Below are 25,263 nucleotides of genomic sequence, written 5' to 3' on the forward strand. Positions count from 1 at the left end.
CAACGGTGTCGAAAGCCGCGGATAAGTCCAACATGACCAGAGCTGAAATCTTACCCTCGTCAGTGGCACGTTGAAGTTTGTCAGTTACATGAAGCAGTGCTGTCTCTGTACTGTAGTACTGCCGGTAGGCAGACTGGAATGAATCAAGGAGATCATGACTTAACAGATGTTCTTTGAGACAGGAGTGAACTGCTTTCTCAATGATTTTGGATATGAAAGACAAGTTTGAGACAGGCCGAAAGTTTCTCAGATCTTGAGGATCCAAGCCAGACTTTTTCAATAGTGGTCTGACCACCGCCCCCTTGAAACTGTTTGGGAACAGACCGTTCTGAAGACTTATATTGACAATCTTAGTGATGGGTGAAATCAGTAGGTCCAGATGCTTTATTAGAAGTTTGGTTGGAATGGGGTCAGAGTCACAAGAAGTGGGTTTTGATGAACGAATGAGTTGTTCTATTTCCTTGGGACTAAATGTTCTGAAATGTGACAGGGGGTCACCTGCAAACATTGGTTCACTGTAATCGCCATCACAGGCAAGACCATGACGAATTTTCTCAATTTTGCGATAAAGAAGGAATTGAACGAGTTTGCCAGTTCCTTCCGTTCCTCTGCTGGAGACTGAGTATCTTGTTCTCGTCCCTTTCCAAGCAGTTTGCCCATGAGCCGATAAAGGGATGCTGGCTTACCCATGCTGTCGGTTATGCTCTTGAGACAATAGTTCCTTTTAGCCGAAATAATCAGTCGTCTGGTATCATTGCAACACTGCCGATATATTTGCCGATGTATTTCTAGCCGAGTACTGCGCCATTTTCTCTCTGCTCTGCGCCGTAGACACTTCGAGTGACGTACAGCCTCGTCATACCATGGGGCATGAGGACGAAGGATAACCTTCTTCTCAACTGTAGGAGCGTGCTTATCCAGAAGTGATGTAAGAGTATCACAGAAGAGTTGAACAAGTTCATCAACGTCAGAAGGAGGATCACTCAGTAATTTAGAGGTCAGTAAATCAAGCCTGAAAGTCTCAGATGGAATTTTACTGATGTTTCGACAAGGTAAAACATGTCTACATCAATTTATCCCGCACAAAGGAACTTCAAGGTGTGAGATATGAATTCTAGTCAGGTAGACTATATGATTTTCGAAATATAAATGTCCATGACTGTTCTTGTATGTTGGTATGAAATATATACATAAACGATAACGAGACGTTGTGAGTCTCTATTGATTATCAACCACTTGTGAAATAACACATCACGACTAAGTCTATATAAGTGGTACAGCTCATAACTACAACGGTATACAAGCTTAACCCATTTTATACAGTGTCAAGATGATAGCTCACTGCATTCGAGGTCTAGTAGACAGAGTGTTTCTCCGGGGAGTGGCATGTCTTTGGTTCGATTCCCGGCGTGTTATACCAAAGACAATTAAGGGCAGTACTTGTTGTTGCTCTGCTTGCCTACTGGACACCCTCTTAGTTGGGTGTCCACGTTTAACCGTGGCATGGTATGTAAGAGGGCTAGTACTATAAAACAGGAGTAGTAAAAACAGATGCATAAACAAGTGGCTATGCAAGTGCAATAATCTCGATCGCAACGTTAAACCCAATTTCATCTGCCTTTAGCTCGGATGACAATTACAGTGTCGCCAATGATGTGTTGGGGATGTTCGTTATGTTCACCCATGAGTCACTAATGGTGATATATCAGCATGTTGCTCGGAAACACTGACGTGGAATTAGTTTATTGGTGTGAGAATTGTGTTATATTGGTATGGTTTGACTTTACATGGGTCACCCAAGGATTATGCGTGTATATATTCGGGTGTTAGGTAGGTATTTTGTGGGGATTAGGATTGTGCTTTTGAATGATAGGTAGGACAATTGTTGGCGTGATGTAGGTGTTACGTGGGGTTAGTTTGGTGTTAGATGGGTATTGCATGCAATTTACATGGTCTTGAAAAGGGTAATATGTTTTGTGGGTACTTCTTGTAAATTACGTGGTGTCCATCGGGTTACATCGTGTTACTTGTTTTGGGGATGCTGGTTGGTAGATATACGTGTATATTACGTAGTTTGTGGGTGTAACGTGGGTATTACGTGGTTGGTGGATGATGCGTGTGTATTACGTGGTTTGTGGGTTTACGTGTGTATTACGTGGTTTGTGGATGATACGTGTGTATTATGTGGTTGGTGGATGATGCGTGTGTATTATGTGGTTGGTGGATGATGCGTGTGTATTATGTGGTTGGTGGATGATACGTGTGTATTACGTGGTTTGTGGGTGTAACGTGTGTATTATGTGGTTGGTGGATGATACGTGTATATTATGTGGTTGGTGGATGATACGTGTTTATTACGTGGTTTGTGGGTTTACGTGTGTATTACGTGGTTTGTGGGTGTTACGCGTGCATTACGTGGTTGGTGGATGATAATGTGTATTACGTGGTTGGTGGATGATACGTGCGTATTACGTGATTGGTAGATGATACGTGTGCATTACGTGGTTGGTGGATGATACGTGTGTATTACGTGGTTGGTGGATGATAATGTGTATTACGTGGTTGGTGGATGATACGTGCATATTACGTGGTTGGTGGATGATAATGTGTATTACGTGATTGGTAGATGATACGTGTGTATTACGTGGTTGGTGGATGATACGTGCGTATTACGTGGTTGGTGGATGATAACGGTATTACGTGTTTGGTGGATGATACGTGTTTATTACGTGATTGGTAGATGATACGTGTGTATTACGTGGTTGGTGGATGATACGTGTGTATTACGTGGTTGGTGGATGATAATGTGTATTACGTGGTTGGTGGATGATACGTGCGTATTACGTGATTGGTAGATGATACGTGTGCATTACGTGGTTGGTGGATGATACGTGTGTATTACGTGGTTTGTGGATGATAATGAGTATTACGTGGTAGGTGGATGATACGTGCGTATTACGTGGTTGGTGGATGATAATGTGTATTACGTGGTTTGTGGGTGCTACGTGTGTATAAGGTGGTTTGTGGATGATACGTGTACATTACGTGGTTGGTGGATGATACGTGTGTATTACGTGGTTTGGGGGTTTACGTGTGTATTACGTGGTTGGTGGATAATACGTGTGTGTATTACGTGGTCTTGCACAGTGTCACATATTGTTACGCGTTTTGGGGATGGCGGTAGGTGGGTGTTACGTGTGTTTTACGTTGTCTTACACAGTGTTACGTGTTTTAGTAGGGTTGTTATGGATGTGGAAAGGGTTTTTGTCCCTTCTATTTACATAGTGTTACTTGTTTTTGGGATGAAGATTCTGGATGATACCTAAGTGTGTATTACGTTGTCTCACATAGTGTTACGTGTTTGGGTGGGGGTGTCGGGGGAGGTTGGTGCATGCTACGTGGTCTTTCATAGTGCCTCATGGCATTACATGTATTAGTGATGGTGTTTGGTGGATGTTACGTACGTATTACGTTGTCTCAAATAGTGTCACATGGTGTTAGGTGGGCGTTTGATGTTAATTACGTGTGGTTTAATACTTAAACAACAATGCTACATTGCGCTAGATGGGTGTTACGTAAGATAAAGTGGTCTTCGATAGTATTAAAGTGTGTCCAAACCATATATGTTTATTTACTCATTCATTGAAATGGTAATGCATTGTCCAATTCGGCTCCTTGATTAATTCTATTTTCGTTAAATCCATAGAGTTGTTCGATATATCTGACGTCATAAGTCATTCATAAGATATTAAATCAATCTGACCGCCCTGATAACATGTTGTATCACAGGAACGTGTTGATTTACGTGAAGACGTATCTGCAACACAGCTATGAGATCGAAGATCTGGATGGGTTATCAAAATGTGAACAAGTACTCGTCAGGGAGCCCAGATCCCCTGTATTCCTCCAACATTTACTGATATCCTTTACCCTTCTACTGCAGTCCACAAGATTATGTTTTATAATCAAATTTTACAAATTGCACGTCCTATATTAGGCAGCGGATGTCATTTAATTACACTGCTATCCCAATAAGAAGTAAACTTCAAACTACAGCACTCACTGTCAATTTCGCGCAATGTGAATAGTGATGTGCAGCGCTATTTCAAAGAAACACATTCCAGGAGTAGAATTGTCTGAGCAAGCATCACAGAGAACGTAGGGTCGTGATTGGATTGATTGAAATTCCGACCTCGTACCTTAAGATCGTAATTTGCTCAAGAAATTACAACGGCACATGTCACAGTGGAATCTAAAATTTAAATTTGTACTCGTCCAAAGGGTTCCTTTGAAATTAGATTACAGTAGCTATGAAATAATCCAATTGACAGTTTGATGTCAGATCAGCCGATAACGGCGAAGACGAGTAAATCTGGGTTTCACTGCAGTGTACAATGCTAATCAACTTCACTTTGTCCCTTGTGTCGCTTTCAAGACATTTAACGTTTCGTGTTTACACAGAAAGCTTTGGGATATCAGGGGACTTCTCTCCGGCGAGAGAGCAGTTGAGCTACTGTCAACACGAGGTAGTTTGATGTATGGCATTTATATACAGCGACATATGCCACGAATCCCACGATAGCTCATGATGCAGACATTTCGATTGGGCGCGGTGGTCCTATTAGTTAATGCTGGTATCTTATTACTTCAGCAAAACTGCAATTCTTAATTGACTGATTAAATTGTGCGTTAGCGAAGTGTTATCGTTTTCTATTAGCAAAAATGCAAAAGCTGTCTTATCAAGAGGAAACTCTTCTTACAAATCATTCCTATTAATCGATTTGCAATTTGGAAAACATTAATTTGATTGATTAACGCAGTTTGACCATTAAAGCCATTGGCAAAAGACACACATTAATCCCTAATCGTATTCCTGGACATAAATTAATATGAAACATATGCCCACTACTTAATACGATGCTGTCTCGGAGGAATCGTAAGAGACAATCACCTTCTAAAACATTTAGACTCTCACAGTATATATTATACTATAATTAAACGTTTGGTTATATAAGAGCGACTATATTTACTAGACGACTTCAGTATTAAGTCTGTAATGACAAGTGATGATACAGTTGCGTTATGGTTAGCTACTCAATTCAATGGCCACATATTAGGGGCAGGAAATACCACAATAACGGGGTTCAGAGATGCGTACCTTTACAGAATTCACAGTGGGTGTTCAAATCAAAGATTCGACGAGGTTGAATCCATTTTCAGTCAACATGACACCCAGAGTTTTCACAAAATGGTTTACATCAAGTATCTTTGGTCTGTTTCTATGTACACCTACCAGGTCCGGATATAGATCAAATTTAGTGCAGTGTTAATCTCAACTCACTAACATCATAAAAACTAAAATTAGCTTCTCAGCCTAATCGTAGTGCAATTTTTATATGAAATATGAATGTAATTCACTTCATATCAGCGCTGTAACGGTTCAGTGCCAGGAGTGTGTTAACTCAACATAGCATATGCATTAACAAGCTGGGAGAACACGCAATAAGCCTTTTTTTTGTCTGAAATCTATTCTTGTAGAAGCCGCATTATAACATATATCAAATGTCTATGAGTACGACTGGCTATACGTGATAAGAACTTCCTCATTGGTTGTTTACTCCCGCACAGTGATTGCGCAACACAATCTGGTTTACCAAACAATGGGTCGGCCATTAAATGGGTAAATGTCTACCAGTTCGTCTAGCTACTACATGTTAAGTCTCCCTCAATAGTTAACTCTCCAGTAATTTTGCAATGCAATCTCTGTTACCAAAGAAGGGGGTGGCTATTAAAACGGTAAATGTCAACAGGAAGATACATGCATACATGTAACGTGATAGTCCGACATGCCTCAGCTACTGTCAACAGACACCAGGTTCATACATACCGGTATTGTTTCTGTATAAACACTAACATGTATGCTTGTCTATGCATATCTTTGACTGCTCTGCGGAAAAGAACGATGGTAATGCAATCCTCTTTATGTACACTGTATAGACTTACAGAGAACGAGGTTTATAAGGAACACGCGTATAACTAAACAACGGATATATCGAACCTTTCATTTGGTCCATTCCACTTGCTGTATATCTTAGTAGAAGTGCGTATAGCAAACTGCGGTTATTACAAACTGAAATTAATGGTCCCTTGGATTTCGTTATAACCGTAGGTTACTGTACGTGAGTGAGTGAGTTTAGTTTTACGCCGCATTCAGGAATATTCCAGCTTTATGGCGGCGGTGGTCGCGTTAGTTGCCTCTTAAAACAAGCATGGGTTACTGAAGGCTCATTCTAAACCGGACCTTCATTGGTTACTGTACGTTAATGCTACCATAAACATTCTATCATAAAACCAATCTTCATAGCAATTTCATCTGATCTCCATAAAATATGGATTTGTCAACATTCCATTAATTCAATACGAACAGTTTCTGTTTCTAGGAACAATATACCATTGCATGTACTCTTGTTCGTGCATACACTGACTCAACTATCACACACATAAAACTTGCAATTAGCAATTAATGCCTTCATGCATGTAAACAGTGCATACTGTGTACATACAGGGTATAATTATTACCTTAATGATTCTGGTGAAATACGAAATATTTGTTGACGCCTTACACCGCGCATAAATTATTAACACGACCCAAGTCCGAATGGCTACCTGTGGTCAAATAATCAATCTACTAAATGAATACACTCACCTGCAGCTGCGTATCATTTACTGAGTCAGAGAAGGACTGCATATCTGTTTCCAACCATCAGCAATGTGGTAGATCCGGATTCCAATAACCATCTCAATGCCCCATAGCCCGGTTCTTACTCTGAAACAGGCCAATGAATGTGAGATGAGTGAATTGACGCCTGGCACAGATCGAATGTAATATGGCAACATATTGCGGACGATGGAAATAGGCTCCGGGATGGCTACCTCTATCAATACCGAGTTAGGACTCTATGAAAGGGCCGACAAGACTGTGAAATGAGTGGTCGTTAGTTGCAGCTTATTGGTGGTACAGGCGTTGATAGATGACGAGTGACGGCGATGCTGACATTCATTATCATGTCAGCTGCATGACGCACATGTCATTTATGGCACCAGGCCCCGATTTCTCGAAACAAACTTAAGTCTGAGTTTTGACTTAAGTTAGAGTTTTTACTCAAATTTGAGAAAACGCATTTTCCAGAATGAGCTGAAATCGATATTTAATTCAAACATAGTAGATAATTTAAGTTTGGTGAACCGAATACTGAAGTTGTTTGGGCTTTTTGTATTTTAAAAATGCAGCTGAGTTAAAATTCAGCTGTTTCAAATAGTCAAACTCAGTTTGAAATTTGAGTAAAAACTTAAGTTTGTTTCGAGAAATCGGGGCCTGTACTAATAGTTTGATGTTAGATTTGGACTTCAGTGGTGTGGCATTGGATTGCACCGTTAATCATAAATCTGTTTACGAAAGCATTGAGGCATGGATAGTGATTTTAGATCATTAGTCAGTTAACAATAGCGGTGCAGACAGTACGGTAACGCTGCATTAGGCCGTGGATCGGATTAATTCTGTTCTCGGTGGCTAGGTCGAGTGTTGGTTTTAAACAATGTCTAAGCATTTAACCTTTTCATTTACGAGGGGTGTTTTTGCTGAAGATGCAGTTGAAATCATTGGGATGCAGCTTTGCAGACAACCATTTATTAGTACATTGTTGTCAGAACATACCTTTGTTTAGGTAGTAACAATCTCTAGTATATATTGCTCGGTGCAGCAGAGTAGAATGCTCGTCTCACCGAAGGTGGCGGTGGGGTAGCCGGATAGTTAAAGTATTCGCTCGTCACACCGAAGACCCGGGTTCGATTCTCCACTTTCTGGTGTCCGCCGCAGTGATGTTGCTGGAATATTGCTAAAGGTGGCGTAAAACTAAACTCACTCACTCATGTCTCACGGAAGACATGGCTTCGACTCCCCGATGGGTAAAATGTGTGATGCTCGTTTCCTCGCAGCGACGTGATTTACAGTTTGTTAAACTCGGGGTAAAACCACCGACACTGACAGACTAATTCAACCTGTTTCACTTTAACTTCAAAATCGGACTAAATGGTTTATTACATCCTGTCGATTTAGTAAATTTAGTAATGTGTCCTGACGGTTTAGAGGTTTGAACAGCATGAAGACATACAAAGGAAAACATCTTCTTTAGCGTCTCTCACGATTCTTCCGTGAAGCTTCTCGCCTCAATGTCATTCACCTGATAAACGGGCAAGAAAACAGGGAGACAAACAATAAATCGTCATCTATCAAACATGCATGTTTTCACGTTTCCTTTCCTCGGGTGAAGCTACGATATTGCTGTTTACGCGAGCCCACTGTCTCATTTCCCGAAATATAGAATAAATTTTTCAACGAATGCAATTTTAGTTTGGAGTAGCTCTTGTTAAAAGGATAAAATACGATGTTTTAGAACACATAAATCATAAAAAAACTAAACCAACACTTGGTCCCCGTGCGGTGTCGTGATGAAATGGAAACCAAAGTGCTCTTTCCGTGCAGCGATAAATCTGTACTTTTAGTATCACTTAACTTCCACGACGTCTATGGTGAAGCAGAAATACGTTTTTCAGAAGGAACCATATTCTATACTTGTTGTTTTAATGATTGTAGTTTTTGTTTCGCCGCCTACAGCTGATTCTTCGCCAGACGTTAGGCGTGAGGAGAGATGAAATTTAATCATTTCCAACATGCAAAACTTCAATTTCAAATCCTTAATGGTAATTTGTTTCATAAGAACTACAGTAAAATACGCATATACACTCGTTAAAATCAATTATGAAGGCGATGATTATATAAAAGTGTGTTTAAGGATCGTTTACACGAAAATAACTCTCTTTGAAGACGACAGATTTGATATTTTATTGTTAAGAGGATGGGTGTGTGGAGAAACATTTATGTCTGTCCGGACGCATTCCGGTTCTCCATTGCTATCCCAGAGAGATTATTTCTCGGCTGCGCCGCAGTTCAACATGGATACCGTCACAAATGAGGTGTCCTGATGATGTCGACCTGTTATCCAAAGTTATTTGCACGACAAAAGGTAGAAAACAACCTTAGCCAGTGAGAGATTTTATTGGCGATGCATATACACTGGTCTCAAACTGACATACATGTATAGATACCCAGATTGTCACAGGTGGTGCTATCATACGTACAACTACCTCTACTACTACTACGTTTACTACGGTGACAAAATCTCCTACACAACAAACTAAAAATCAATATTTATGATAACCATAGCATCATTCATCATCCCAAACTATGTTCCACAGGAGATATTGCTTGAGTGAGATCAAACGATATCTCCTTGGAGATATCGCTTTGACAGTAGATGTTGTACAATGCCCTGACAATGACGTCGTGAACTTGATGACGTCACGTGCTATGACATCGCAGCTCTGCAAGTCTAATGGCAGTACCGTGTTCGGAGATGTACATTTTTCATTGAAAACTGAAGAGTGATTTTTGATGATAAATAGAATCTCACCCTCGTGTCTTCTGATATCAAATATATCAACACTCGTTGATAAAAGTACAAATATGCTTGACAAGCCTCGGATATTAGTAACTTTATCAACTCGTGTTGATATATTTGATATCAAAAGACACTCGGGTGACACAAATCACACACGTCGGGAACGGGTCAACGAGCCTGGCCACCCGATCCCGTCAGTTAAGTATTGGTTGCTGTAAATCAATCCTTCCTCCTCTAAACTTAGAAACATGCTACATTTCAACGAGTCACATTTCACACGAACTTCGACATGTTCTCAATTCTCCATTGTCAAAGCAAAAAATGATGGTGGCACATCGCCATGATACTACTTGAAGAACAAATGAGCTCTGAATACGTTCTGCATTCATAGCATTTGAATGACTGAAATACGATCTATATGGGACAGTGATCTCTTCAATTGCACTTAAACGTGTTCTTCCTATGTGAATTGCACCACAATTTTATTGTGCGTCTGTAATCCTTTTAGCAGTAAGAACGCATATCGAATTACCTAACACTGCGAGCACACGAGATATTTATTGACATTTAAATTTACCCAGAATGCCTCTCCCATGGGGGCCTTGCTAACTATATAACATTGCGTTTATGGGTGCATATTGTTTAATATTGTTGCAATAAATATTATCTATTCTGTGCATCAATGTACACATCATGCGAGGTATAAAATATATCCAATTTGATGAACATTGAATTAGTTACCATTTGCTCTGCGACGCCCTTCTTTTCTGAAATAAAGACCGAACCAACATGACTAATTTCGAGAAAGGTCGGCACGACGTACCGGTCGTTGATTAGAAATTCATTGTTCGCGGTCCTAAGAATGAACCTCGTAGAACCTTACTGACTCCGAGCTGACCCATCCTAGTTTTGTCTCATTATTGTCATATATGCACGGTAACAACACGTTTCATCTTATAACGCCACTTGGCGTGATGACCTTCCTCTCTGAGGAAACACGCTCCTCATTTGATCATACAGGTGATCTAACACTGATTAAGTACATCCATGTATATAACAAATAATCGTTCATACATACAATAGTATAAAATGAAGCATGGGAGTTGTATTATAAAACTGCTGGTCCTAACAGAGGGGAGCTTTTCGAAATGACTTAACCTAATCTTACGAAATACTGGTGAATGGTAAATAACGTCATTTCACAATAAAATAATGTCATCGAAATGGCCTCGCTTACAATGCATGACTTTCTAGATCTTTGTTAAAGCACATCCCTGTGATTGACACAAGACTTAAGAGTAGAAGTAACCATGATATTCAGTTTGTGTCACATGGAAGACACGGTTGCTATTTGTTTGTCCGTGTTCATTTCAGAAGCAAACATTGATACCACGGATACTGCAGCATTGATCCTCATATTTATTCATTCTTCACATTGATGACAACTGCCACAGCATGCTGCACATGTTTCATGTCATGACTATGAGGATATCGATGCAGTGGTGATATTAAGTCCACGTGAAATGGGGCGGTGGTGTAGCCTAGTAGTTAAAGCGTTCGCTCGTTCGGCCCCGGTTCGATTCCCCACATGGGTACAAAGTGTGAAGCCCATTTCTGGTGTTCTCCGCCGTCATGTTGCTTGGATATTGCTAAAAGCGGGGTAAAACTAAACTCACTCACTCACTTACTGAAATGTATCCAAAAGTATGCCACACGGATAACTCTCTACCAATCTCGTGACTATATTACAGGCTTGAGGTATCCTCACCATTGCCAATAAAGCTTGACCGATGGAAACTGTAAACTTGGTCTTAGATCTGTAGTTCACAAGGTAGTCCTTACCTGATCTCGTAAATTAGTGTCCCAGAAAGCCATTAATAAGGTGATAAGCTTACTAACAGAAGGTGTATCAAAAGGGATATCAGGAATAAGTGGCCATTGTTTTGTTAATGTCTTGTAATTGACAGGTCAGACAATACACTACCTTAACGATTAAGGTTTTCATTTAGGGATGTTACTGTTCATTGACACACAGCGTTCATTACTGCAACAATATAATGTCCATAAAAGGTTTGTGGTTAAGTCTTATTCTTATGAACACGTATTATCTTGCATACAGACGTCGAGAATGTCTCAATGAAAATGATGAGAGCATTTTATGAAAACAATCTGATTTTATATGCAAAGCGTACTGTAGGACTGAGATGAAGGCCAACCTCTAATTTTAATGCAAAAAATGACGACTATAATCTTCTTCAGAAGTTATCTCTTTCAACAAATATCAATATCATGGCAGTGTCATTCTTGATATTTCCTCTAGCAATAAAATCGAGAATAATGTAAGACTAAATTGACAATAATTCAATACATTTGTGCTTTAGGTCCCAAAGCCTGTCTGGCTACAATTCCCATCTGTCCACAATGACATTCTAACTCCTCTGGCTCAACAACACTCTTGTCAGAATCGTTCGATAACAGGAGAGTAGCTGTACGTTTCCGCCAGATATAAAACAGTGTGACGCTCGTCCAGTTGTTGCCTAACAGTATATTCTTTTGTGACAGCTCATTACTGTCACGGAAATAGATTCCTGCCTAATTTGGAGGGAAAGGTTTGGTAATTCAGTCCCTAAAAGCCACACGTGTGTCATTTTTTCCACAAACAAATAGCGCCCGGCAGGTGTTCAATGTGCAATCGATGACGCAGCTGATTGTACTTGCCTTAGAAGATCCATGACACCTGAGAGCACCTTAAGCAATCAACACTGATGGTTTAAGAAGCGAGGGCGTCTGCATATGTGTCTGACACATATTGTGTGAATTTGGACAACCAAGGCTGTTGTTTATATGGCCCTGAAGACTGTCCTAAAACTCGGAACTAATAGCTGAGTAGAGATGGTGCTGAAATGAAAATAGTCATTTATGCAAAATCACATCCATTTCTGTGTTTACAGCATTTCAGTTTCTATTTAATTCCTGTATTGTCGTCATTGAAACCGTCGAAGATAATCATTAAGCAAATGATCTTTCAGACTAATTCGGAACGACAAGAAGGAGTCTATTGATTCTTGGCATTTACAAACTATAAAGGCTAAATATAGAACGTCATTGAATAATCAGTCTTGATAGTCCGCTGAAACAGTTAGTTGGCCGTAAACGTCATTGCTGAAACCACTTGTCAGCGAAAAAGGTACGTTTTTATGTACAGTAGCACTCCCTACTCACACAATCAAAGCGTTAGTGGTGAAGGTACCAGACCTTTGTACCATTCCAGTGTAAACTTAGACAATGTTCTTTCAGCTGCCTGGAATAGGAACAGAAAATGTAGAATCTGAGTGTTAGTTCTTGATTGCTGACCGCTTGGAAACTTCATCTGATGAAGTGGCTTAATGCTAACACTGTAAATCTCCTGTATTTGTCGACATGCAATATGCGGTTTATATCTGATATGACTACATCATCGACAACATTCACTCCATAATGCTTGTCTCTATTATGCTAAGCCACACTTAGGGTCAAAGAAAGAAAATGACATTAGACAATGTTTCGTCTGTGCGAATTCGGTGGGTATTTGTCATTCGGTCTACAATACCAAACCTGAACGCGGTTCCGATGAGACTGTCAACAAAGACGCAATTCGAAGTGATACATGTTGACCCTTTGAAAGGCAATCTGATTCTTATTCCAGAAAACATAAGATCCTCAACGAAGGCCCATGCAATATCACTTATATCTGGTAAGAGTGTCATCCCAAATCAATAAGGTGGAATACTGCATACGGAATGGACAGGATCATTCTGTTTCTGGAGACAACACGATGACTTCCTTGCCCCCAAAGGCATTTGACCTTCGTGTCTGCAGCCCAATCTCTCCAAGGAATATTCTGTGATGAATAGCCAGTCAGATTCACATGAGCAGCATTTATCAATATTTCCTAAACAAATAATATCAAAGTTCCCAGTGCTTCTGCACGGACGCTACATTCGGTTTGATACAGCCAATACGACTGTCCCGAAGAGTTCTCTTTGTGATGACTTAACGTTCTGTGGCGTGTGAACGTTACAGAAACGTTAGTGCCGTTCCCACAAGAGAACCATTCAGCTCCAGGTTAACGAACACATTAACTAGTTAATGGGTTAGATTTAGGAAGCATGTCCTCCAAACGGGATATTGGTCAGCCATGCATCACAGGGGACCTCTTAATCATTAGAAACGGATTTAGAGATATTCATCTTCCCTTTGCTATTCTGATAAATAATCCTTGGGATTTGGTTCGCGGTGTATTCTCGTCCAAACAGATTTCAACGAGGTCGTTGCTGTACCATTTATAAAGATTTAAAGCGCCCTGTTTCAATCTATGTTTCATCGGTTGTTCTTCCTCTGAGGAATAGTGTACAGGTCTATAAGCACTCTTAAGTGCTGCCACGGTTATTGTAACCTGTTTCATGGCAGTTCAACACTGGTTCGTTAGGATTAGCAATACTACATGGACCTGGGGAAATCTCACTATAGATGACATATGTTCCTTTCCAAACAAATAGGTTTTGCCCCTCGAGTAGTGTAGTGTTTAAAGCATTTGTTTTATGTTTAATTATCAAAGTTGATACGTGGGTATACCATTTTAGTACTTGCTGACAGCGGCGTAAAATGCTTCACCCGTGAAGGCCCGTGTTAGAATATTGATCTTCAGTAACCCATGCTTGTCGTAAGAGGCGACTAACGGGGTCGGGTGGTCAGGCTCGCTGACTTGGTTGACACATGTCATCGGTTCCCATTTGCGCAGATCGATGCTCATGCTGTTGATCACTGGATTGTCTGGTCCAGACTCGATTATTTACATACCGCCGCCGTATATCTGGAATATTGCTGAGTGCGGCGTAAAACTAAACTCACTCACGTAAAACACTTCAATTCTCTAAATCTCTAAACTGAATGAAAAGCAAACAATTTTATATATCAATGGTAAATGTGGGAGACAACGTGAGACGTTTCACTATGCCCAGTCCAGTTTAGTTTTGCCACATGCAAACCATGTACGACAGATTAATTATCTTATAAGCTGAAAGAGTAATTAGAACTCGTCTGTGGAGTGTCAGACCAGGTACATGGTAGACGCCATGTTGCTAGTCTCTAGGGAGGCTTGAATGTCGGAGGGCATTGTCAGACTGGATTTATATGAATAACGCATGATTCAAACAGTAAATTAGACGTCTTGATTCCTCACAGCCGCCGCTCCTCCATGTGCAGACTGACGTGATTGTCTCAGGACAACAAGAGAAATGACCTGTGTAGATCTGCTGTAGAACCAATACGTTAAGTGGTATAGCATAATCATGTTTAAGTCTCTTCATAAATTATTAGCGACTGAAAGCCATTCGAAACCACCGAAACTTGGATAGCTCGACACAAAGTCAACAACCAGTTGGATAACGTTTCCCTGACAGTTTCCATTGACATGACTTCTGAAGAGGTTTCAGTGACAAAACTGCATCTGACAGACGTATATATGATTCCTCATAACCAACTAAAACTAATACAAATTATAATCAATCTGTAAAAGAACTGTCGAGTAAAAGATATCGAAATGGCCATCAAATAGGGTTGAGATTTCATCTTCACCCGCCAAATACTATGAAACAAATATCTTCCTTCTCAACTACAACCAATAGATTCTGAAGCGCGGTATGTCCATAGTCTGACTTCGTCACCTTTGGGAATGTCAAAGCGCGATTGTCTGTCTTGTTAATCCACATCTGTCTGAATCTTGTACACATCATATGCCCGTAGAAATACACACTTGTTAAACACAAGTTTTCATCCATTTCCAGCAACAATGTCATCAGAAGGGCTACCCCAACAATCAAACCGCAGTTAACAAACGTGAAGACTAGAACTTTCGACAACATTATTCAAACCGTGCGCTAAATTATATGATCCAGGCAATTTGAAATAACGTCATTTACTGAAAGCAGTTTTACCTTTAGAATCAACTTTAACTGAGCTAAACGTAGAAGATGAAGTAAGAAAAACAAATTTAAAATGTTAAACAGTTGCAAAGAAAACACAGAGCGAGATATATTTACACCAAGCCTAAGTACGACAAGAGGATGCCACGACAAGAAATGTTTTCATAGCCTCCAGGACCAAAAAAACAAAATTCATTTAACTGCAGCTTAGAAACACTGCATGGCCTCCAGGGCGGGATGGTTCCAGGGAGGGCATGATTTAATAATATTGCGTACCTCATTACACTTGTTTGCCAAGTGAGTTAACCAATCAAGGAGCCAGTGCACGTGCATCCCGGCATTGAAGAATACCTTACTGCTAATATCGGTATCGAAAATAGTAATGTCAGTCCTTATCATATGAATTTATTTTCATTGGGACCATGACACTGTGTTTGCACATTTCCCGCAGAGAAGGAATTATCTCTTGAATATTGATATTGAGCATCAATCAGTTGCTTTACCAAACTGATACGCGCCCAGGATCTGAGTGACATCAGGCTTACTTAATACTTTAAGCTTGCATGGCATGAATGAACTGAAATTATGTTCTAAGAAGCGAAAAACATTTCTCTCACACCAACGTCATGTCGTTTCCACGTTAAGTATAACAAAAGGAGATAGTTGGTTTGTGTTAATGGTCTTTTGAACAGTATGTTATTTCATATGTTTTGAAGAGCTCGAAGTAAAGCAAATGTTAAAGGTTCATCGCTTTCATGACACCCACGAGAAGTGGTATGGTGTGGAAAAATCGGGATTCGAACCCAACCAAGCTTTGAGTGAGTGAGGGAGTTTAGTTTTACGCCGCACTCAGCAATATTGCAGCTATATGGCGGCCGTCCGCAAATAATTGAGTCTGGACCAGACAATCTAGTGATCAACAGCATGAGCATCGATCTGGGCAATAGGGAACCGATGACATGTGTCAACCAAGTCAGCGAGCCTGACCACCCGATCCCTTTAGTCGCCTCTTACAACAAGCATGGGTTACTAAAGGCACATTCTAACCCGGACCTTCACGGGTGACCAAGCTTTGAAACACGTAACACATAAATATGATGTTATGATATAAGTATCATCCCTAGTTCTGGTTACTGTCAAGATGTCTGTTGAGAAGTTCATACCAGCTTGAACTGACGATATGTTCACAAATCATTCCCGAAGTTTAAGCAACGTCTTTCATTCCTTGATGATATTCGAACACATAAATTACCCGAAAGTCGAGACGTTTCACACAGTGCTGTCAATAGAACAGCTCAACAATTTGAATTCGATAGGCTGTTTTATAATGTAAAAAACTGTACAAGGCAACACAAGAGTTACATTCATTCGCTTTGTTAAAGGTCTGTAATTAATGTCATATGTTCGTCTTATACAAGGAATTTGTTTTGCATGGTGACAATCTCTGGATTGTCTGGTCACGACTCGACTTGTTTACAAACAACATCGTACAACTGCAATACTGCTGAAACAAAAATATATTCAAGATAGTGTCACAATTGTACCATCGACTCTGCTTTTAGCAGAGATTTCTTATGGATGTGGAAAGGGTTTTGTCGCTTCTATTTTAATAAACAATGGTCCAATTTGATCATTACTCTATACAATTTGATTACTTTACTGCAATAAATACAAATCAGTTTCACATGCATGTGGTCACGAAAGCACAATTCACATGGAATGAGGTATTATGTTGTACGGTTGCTCTAATGCTACACGCAGAATCAGCAGGATATTGTCTTTGTCCCAAATTAACAACAACATGACCTTCCAATTGAGCTAGAGCCCCACCAAAGCGTGCACCAGTTAATTCATGTAAATGTTAACAAATAGCTTCCTTTGAAACAATCAATAAAGTAACGGGATTTAAGCATGTCAATATGTTGTATCCGTACTCTTTTGAAGGTAAAGATGACATCTCCAATCAAATATTTTTCTATTATCGGTCTATGTTTGTTAATGTGTCTGTATTCATTGCCTGTATGTCACGGAGGACTGAAATCTATTAACAGCCCCCAAAGCATAGGACAGCCATTACAGTGTGACAATAAGGAACAATTGTCTCCAAGATTAATCGATACCAGAACGATAGTAGCAGCCAAATGTTACGGTATTGATAAACCCCGACCTGTATACAGCAGTATCTTTTTAAGGATGCAGACCTACTTTTCCTACAATGTGTTACAGCAGCATGCATTACTGCCACTAAAAAGCCTTGTTTTCAAGTAGTTCATCACTCGTGGTACACCCCGTAACTGTCCTCGCTGCACAATGACTGCAAACTATTTCTATGTATTTTATTGACTCATCAAGCCATGCGTTAAAAGCTAAATCTCGTCCACCCCTTCTGCCCAATGGCTTGTTTATATAAATCGATCTTTCTTAACTCGATTGAATTTCCAACTTAATAGAACAGGAACATAGAACTGTTTCCTACTGATGTTAAATCAGTGGAAGTACCTGCATGGCAATATTTTAAGGACACTGTTTATTATATATCGTATTTATGTGTTCGTATGTTTATATTTATTCAAACTCGCTGTTGAAGAGAAGGACAAGGACACAAAGCCTAGACATCTATACTTTCAGTTCAAGGAGAAAGCAAAATGTTCGTATTGTCAGTCTTCAGTATTGCCAAATATTAATTACGGATTGCCAAATCGAGTCCATTGTTTTGGCCCAATCCAATTAAAAACACGCAATATCAGCTTATGGCATGTCAGCGTCCATGACACATGTTTTCTGTCAACCATATCATGAAGTTTTCAGCAAACTGAAACCTTTCAGAAAGTACTGAATGGCCGAACAGATAGCACAACGCGATATATGCTAATAGCGGCCTACAGGGACAGACTGCTACCATAAAGCCATATGATTATAAATGGCAGTTGAGCATTCAGTCATACGCCTTGACTCAACGAGTTGAGGCGGTGCTTCGCCATTAAAGGAGATCTATGGATACTAAAAATTAATTACAGTAATTCAATATCATGTCAATGTCTTTGTCATTACGAAGCGTACATATCTCGCTCTATTGGTGATGTAATTATATGGGTATCATCCATAAACTGGAAAATCCTCTCAGCAGATTTTATGACAGCAGATTGCTTTTGTAAATGATGTGCTCGTTGGTTTCACGAACGTGGTAAACGTTTAAGGCCTGAGTCGTCTTCCTACGTCAAACTGACACACCGTGATACCAACGGAATACTGTTCAAAATGTCATCAAACCCAACTCACTCATTCTGACTAATGGTAAAGGGAACAGTGTGGTGCTTGGCCTATAATCGAAGTACTACACATCGAGATGCTCTGTGGTACCTGTTAAATCCGTCCATCGCCATCAGTTTAATCTCAACACTGTTGTTGCTGTCTAGGGAATACTTCCAATCGCCAGTTGGCATCCACTACCAACGCGACTTAATTAAATTTTGGATTGTTTTGTGTTTAAAGCTGAAAGTGAACTTTTGATGTAAAGTACGTGTGGAGATTTTTTCATCGGCTGCAAACATGTGGCGAATCCTGATGTGAGGGGTCTGTGAGGTCAACAACGCCATATGAATAAATTCACTTCCGAAATTACATGTCCTGCAGTCGCTGTGAACTGATCTAGTGACTAACCCCGTTAAGTATTAAGTGTTAGATAACTAGGACTTCATTCTGTGTCATTCAACCTGTCTTGACATAGTGAAGAGTGAGTGAGGGAGTTTAGTTTTACGCCGCACTCAGCAATATTCCAGCTATATGGCGGCGGTATGTAAATAATCGTGTCTGGACCAGACAATCCAGTGATCAACAGCATGAGCATCGATCTGCGCAATTGGGAACCGATGACATGTGTCAACCAAGCCAGCGAGCCTGACCACCCGATCCCGTTAGTCGCCTCTTACGACAAGCATGGGTTACTGATGGTTCATTCTAATCCGGACCTTCACGGGTCAAATAGTGAAGAGGAGTATCCCATTTATGAAGACAACACAGGTTTTTCATCTGGACCAGATCACTTTCGAAGATGGATATTTGTTTTGTCCCTTTGCGAGAGTGTGTTCATGCGTATCTGTGCTAATGTGTGAGTGTGCGTGGGTGTGTCTGCTTGTATGTGTTCGGAGATCATAGTCAGTACCGGTCCTGTACTTGGTACCTGTTACAGATGACACTGCAACTCTTTCATTAAATCTTGGTTTCACGACCCAATATGCTGCTCTCCTAAATCACATTATGCGCGTTAAATTCTAATTCTAACGATGCTATGTTTCTGAAGAAAAGACTGAGGCATCATATCACATACAACTCAATATATGGGTGTCCGACAAAAAGGGGTAAAATATCCGTCCTCAAAACGTGATCAATGCAGGGTTTATTATCAGTATAAAAAGAAGCACATTTGCAGGCACTGTTTGCAGACACTGGAATCAACAATTATATATATTGATAATAATATGCATGAGTTCGGATGGGTTGCTTATGTGTTTATGAGGTAACAGGTAGTAATCAAATGCGCCTCCAACCCGTGGGGAATTCTCCGAACTAGGGTTTCATTAACTAGTTCTCTTGCATTCTGGGATTCAGGCATCATGGAATCGGTGTTTATAACACAGGAAAGGACAGTTCATTGTTATGTATTGAGGTCACGTGTCGCGATGTCGTCAAGCTTCTAAGTATCGCTCTTTGGACCGTAGGATATTACTATGGGGACCCAAGTTAAAACAAAACATTGAAGTATAGAAATGAACGAATAAATGTCCCTACTCCACAAAGTTCCCTTGTGGAAATCATATTGAAAATGTCAATGAGACCACCATTACCAAGTTGAAAGTTAATACTATAAGTTGATGAAACAATGAACCCAATAAGGAAGCAGAATTATGTCTGATATCGAATACAACCATCACTGCAACATGAGACAAGATGATCAAAATCATCACACGATAGATTTTTTTATCTGGCTATAAGGTAACATATCCAAGTAACGTCCTCGTAACTGTGACACCATGCACACGTGCGTCTGATTCAGAACAGACCAGAAAACCTTCGACTCATGACGTCTGTGACACGATCAATATGTACCTTCATAGCTTCACAGGAGGTGCCAATGCCTTCTTATGTTCACATAACATCAAGTCCGAATGAAGATCATACTGACACATAAGATAATGCGGGTGACTTTATCAATAAGATTTTAAAAATAGATGATAATATCTGTTATTTTATATGTTAACACATTTGAACTCAAGACATCCATCGATTACTATTACTGGTCGCTTTATTCGGAGATCGGTCTGTTCGTTATACCTGAATGTCGTACATATCACTTTAGATGAGATACTTTCTGAAAGGTGTTGCACAACCAGAGGCATGACATCAACTGGTGATTTCAAGGAAGCTAGTATACTGCAGGAATACCCACAGCCATGTGACTCTGGACGCAACCATATGTCTCAGCATGATGTCAAAAACAAACCCACACTTTGCTTGTTAATTAAATATAAGTTTACTGTGTCTGTGATTACTTTGAATGGCAGTGGAGATTATCACAGCACATGTCCACACCGTCACAATGAAATACGATTAATAATTACCCTGGGTCAGTACTGGAAATCTGCGATTAAAATCAATAAACCCTACGACGTTAGGGGATAATATAATTGGAAAATACCTCACCTTATGAAAAACCGAATGTGATCTTAAAATATTTATCTCTTCAAACTGTGATATTTTTTATCCGACAAGATGACATATCTGTAATGGATTTCGGAAACTGACAACCTTTAAAACCATTAGAACCATTAAAACTGCTATAACAATTCGATACTTTTTTTTATTTTAAGTGGAAAGATGCAATGATTGGTAGGATTGTCTCAGTGAACGATAGAAACATCGATCATATTTTCAGTGGGATGTGAAAACTCTTTAGCTAATTGGCCCTATTGTATGAGACACTTCTTCACATTTGTTCATCAGCAAATGAACTCTCTACGTCGACATTGATTTCTAGTATTTTTATGCAGGGACAGTCGGTTAATCTTACAGTGTTCTCTGCGAAATCATTATAAGAAGCCAATTTTCAAGGATAACTTATAAAAAGTGATTAGGTTCTATACATTACAATGTCATGTCTCTTATTTAAATGGTAATTATAACAATACTGTACATTTAAGACACTGATAACGTTACCATATGAAAGTAAGATAGATCCTTAAATTCAATCGTTAATACATAAATATTACTTCCTGTAAATATATGGTCACAAATCTGTTGAAGTTTAGCAACGTCGAGCTCGGAGAGTCCTTGGATAGGTGGCCGTGTTTGGCAGCTGACTCCTGTGAGTTTCTAGGACTTCAGTACATGTGATACATGTGGTCTCACCTTAAGCAAGTTAGTTTTTTCAAACTTGCCTCTGTTCACCCAGCCGAAAATGGGTACCCGGTGGAAAAGGGCACGTGACTGTAACCTTCTAGCGCCTCACAGGCAGCATGGGTTATCCGGGGTAATAATGTGATGTGCTATTGATTGTAGGCGCTGTGGGCATACCTCGTGTTGAGTTTGGCTCATATAAATGGACACATTATTATTTCATTAGACTGTTTTTCAGTCACTTCCTGATTTATTAAAGAAACGTGTATTTCATCACAAGTGGATGTACTATTCAATTACGCACTGACGTTCATCCATCCTTGGTACTTTTTTAGGTATACATAATTGTTGAAAAAAGAGTTTTGTTTCAATTTTCAGAAACAAAACATTCAATAGGTTCCCAGAAAAAAATGTATTGTAGACATAAAAAAACCGTTTGCCGCCTCTCTCCAGAGAGTTGTAAAACGTTATAAAAAGCAGCGAGAGAAAAAACTTTATAAAAAAACACCGTACTTTTGAGTCAAGTTATCCTTCTTCTTATGTTTGGAAATCGTGCCATCGGTCATTCTACCATGCATTTCAGTCCAATACTGATACCGTGTATAAACACAGTTTCATATCAAAATATTCCGAGCAGTGTTTGGGCGAATATTCTTCTTAATGTGGATAAAATTCAACAACTTTAATCGTAGAGTTTAGCTCAGATTTTGACCTCATATCTTTTGCGTAGAATGTCATATGACGTCATATCTATAAATGTAGAATGTTGGGATTTTTATCATGCTTTCAATCCCTTCACCTTTATCTCCGCTGTATATTACTCCGTTTCAGATATCACATGCTTAGCAAACGAGTTCTCATATTTGTAAGTTAAGGGTATCAGTGATATACACTATTAAATATCTACAGTGGAATGCATTCACACTTACTACTTACAAAAAACATAAGACTTCAGCTGAGATAAACATTCCGTGTTGTCAAAATAGAGATTGGGTACCAGTAGATTTAAAGGGACTCCTTTTGTTTTCATTGTTTGTGTTTTCGTTTTTTAGTTTTCCAAAGTTAGGCATTATCTTTAAAGGGAAGACAAGTCAATTCGTTTTAATTTGTAACGTGCCTGTTAATGATGATGTTCAGTTTTCCCAAATATGAAAGGTTCAAATAGCCAAGAGCGGATATAAATTATGAAGGAATTATTTGATATAGCCAATTTAGACATTGCTTCATACTTCATGTACACTCTACAGAATGATATATACTATCTTCATCAATCACCCCTGCACTCTAACAGTTGGCAACCATCACATTTTCAAGGTCAGATCATCATTGCTGCAAGAAAAAGACGTGCCCCGTCAGAAACGGGAAGGTCAAGATATGTTGGCGGTAGCTCTTGCAGGTATGTAAATATTGGCAATACCAGACATTTCGTTGAGGCAGATTTCCTCCTTCAGATCAATCAGTCTGTTTCCAGTATTAAAGCTTCAGGAAAGTCTCCTCGAAAGCCCTTTCGATTCTTTACAGTACAATCGTAGGCGTGTACCGATCTCTGCTCAGTAAACTTTAATACAGAGACAAAACACTTGTCCCCAAAGCTGCGGCCATGTGCACACACAGACCCAGTTGACTTACTGAATTGAACAAATGTAAGATCTTAGTTATAGAACTAGACTTGAATGAAGGATGTCATGAATTGATTTAGAGCTTTGAATGTGATTGGGAATGAATTGTTGAAGGATGTGTAAATATGATTACTCCTTGAAATTCGCGGGAAAGCATCGACGGTTATTTTTCATAAAGTGGCCATTTTGTTACAAACAGAAAGCCTATGGTTTGTGATAAACATTGTTTACCTCAAGATTGATATTGGTATTACGGTTCCCTGTATACATATAGGTAATATTCTTGTACACCGTGGGTTTTGCATCAGTTACTGACCCATCTTGTGAACAGTGACTTTTGTGCTATAAATGGCACTAGTATCTGTTGTATGGGTTTGTGTAAACGCACTGTTTAAGAAGGTAGGGGGACACGGGAATAAGTTAAACACATGTAAGAGATACTAGTTTCGAGTGATGTTTATGTCATGTTAAGCCAACGTGTCATGCTCTACGTCATTCGTAAGCCTACATGATAAACTATAGAGTTACGACATGTCGTAATGTTACGAACGCTTTGTGGATCGGGCCCTGACCCGTAATTTGTACTCTAGTTGCCTGAGTCCCGGTTTGAGCTCGGTTTTGTAGAGTCTGGTTTCGGATGAATGGAAGCTGTACTTTTGTCTTTGGTCTGGGCCAATGGTCAACATTTTTGGTTCGTGGACACCTGTTCCATGTTTTGTTAATCACAGATGGTGAAACCATGGCCTGCGCACACGACCTGCCGCCACTTTCCAGCATATCAATAACCCGTAAACGCTCCGTGCGTTTTAGGTACCACATCGACTTTTCATACAAAAATATAGAAATCAAGAGGTAATGGACCTACTAACAGGAAAGTCACCCTGAACAAAATAAAGGATACGTTTCGATTTCATGTTTTACAGATATAAACGTTTTTTCATGTGATATGTGTCGCCACAACATATCTTTGTTCAAATATTTGGCATTAAAAATTATATTGCATAATCCCCTACATGTTTTGAGAGTACACATTGAAATGTTGTGTTGACCTGCATAAATATATCTTCAATTGCTCCGTTAGTAAACGTGTTTTCGCATAATCCATCAGTAATGTAAATATGGACATAATGGCCGGTAAAATCTCATAATGAATTTGACAGATTGCTAATATGTTTCAAAGAACAGACTATTTGCCGAATCCTGTTCCCAGCACCAGACTGAGAGCTGGAAGTAACCAGCTCAGTTCAGACAGTTCTTAGTCCATTCACTGCAGTTACCGTGGATCAGTCTGTCTATTACTTGTGATGAGTGTGGAGTAGACTTTATTTGACTCATCCTCTCAATCTGGACACGATCACGTTACTTAAGTTTTTTCAGGATCCCAAAGGTCATGTTTTTCTTCCACATACGTGTACATGGTGTAAGATTTCCGTCTTCCCAAGCGTTTCTCATTCTGAGCACGAACGATTCATTTTCCCATTGTTGAGTCGCCAAGATAAGCTGATCCAATATTGAACAACCAAGATAGAGGAATTCAGTCTTTCAATGCAAGCTCATTTTAAAGAGCATGTTGTCTCACAACTGGATTAAGATAGCAAGTTTCTTAAACTTAATTCAAAGTGCATGTCTTAAGATTGTAAAGTTATTGAAGTTCATTCGCTGTACAAGTGTCAGTCGCTAACTGCCTTTAAGAATTGCTGCAAGCTGAGTAATGAAAGGGGAAAGATTTGGAAAATGGCACATTCGGCCTCAGAGATTTCATGCCAGATA

The 25,263-nt window shown here is 39.6% G+C and overlaps 1 protein-coding gene across 3 annotated transcripts in view; it reads right to left on the bottom strand.

Moving 5' to 3' along the window:
- Positions 1-25,263, bottom strand: part of LOC124274929 (growth hormone secretagogue receptor type 1-like) — a 127,839-nt gene that overhangs the window by 42,434 nt on the left and 60,142 nt on the right. For all 3 annotated transcript variants that reach the window (XM_046710297.1, XM_046710296.1, XM_046710295.1), the window contains one exon: positions 6,707-6,826. In XM_046710297.1, coding sequence (XP_046566253.1) covers positions 6,707-6,748 — 42 coding nt within the window. In that variant the 5' untranslated portion in view covers positions 6,749-6,826. The remainder of the gene's footprint in view (positions 1-6,706; positions 6,827-25,263) is intronic.

The sequence above is a fragment of the Haliotis rubra genome, unplaced genomic scaffold, assembly GCF_003918875.1.
Source record: "Haliotis rubra isolate DU_JTF1 unplaced genomic scaffold, ASM391887v1 Scf196, whole genome shotgun sequence".
Classification (NCBI taxonomy): domain Eukaryota; kingdom Metazoa; phylum Mollusca; class Gastropoda; order Lepetellida; family Haliotidae; genus Haliotis; species Haliotis rubra.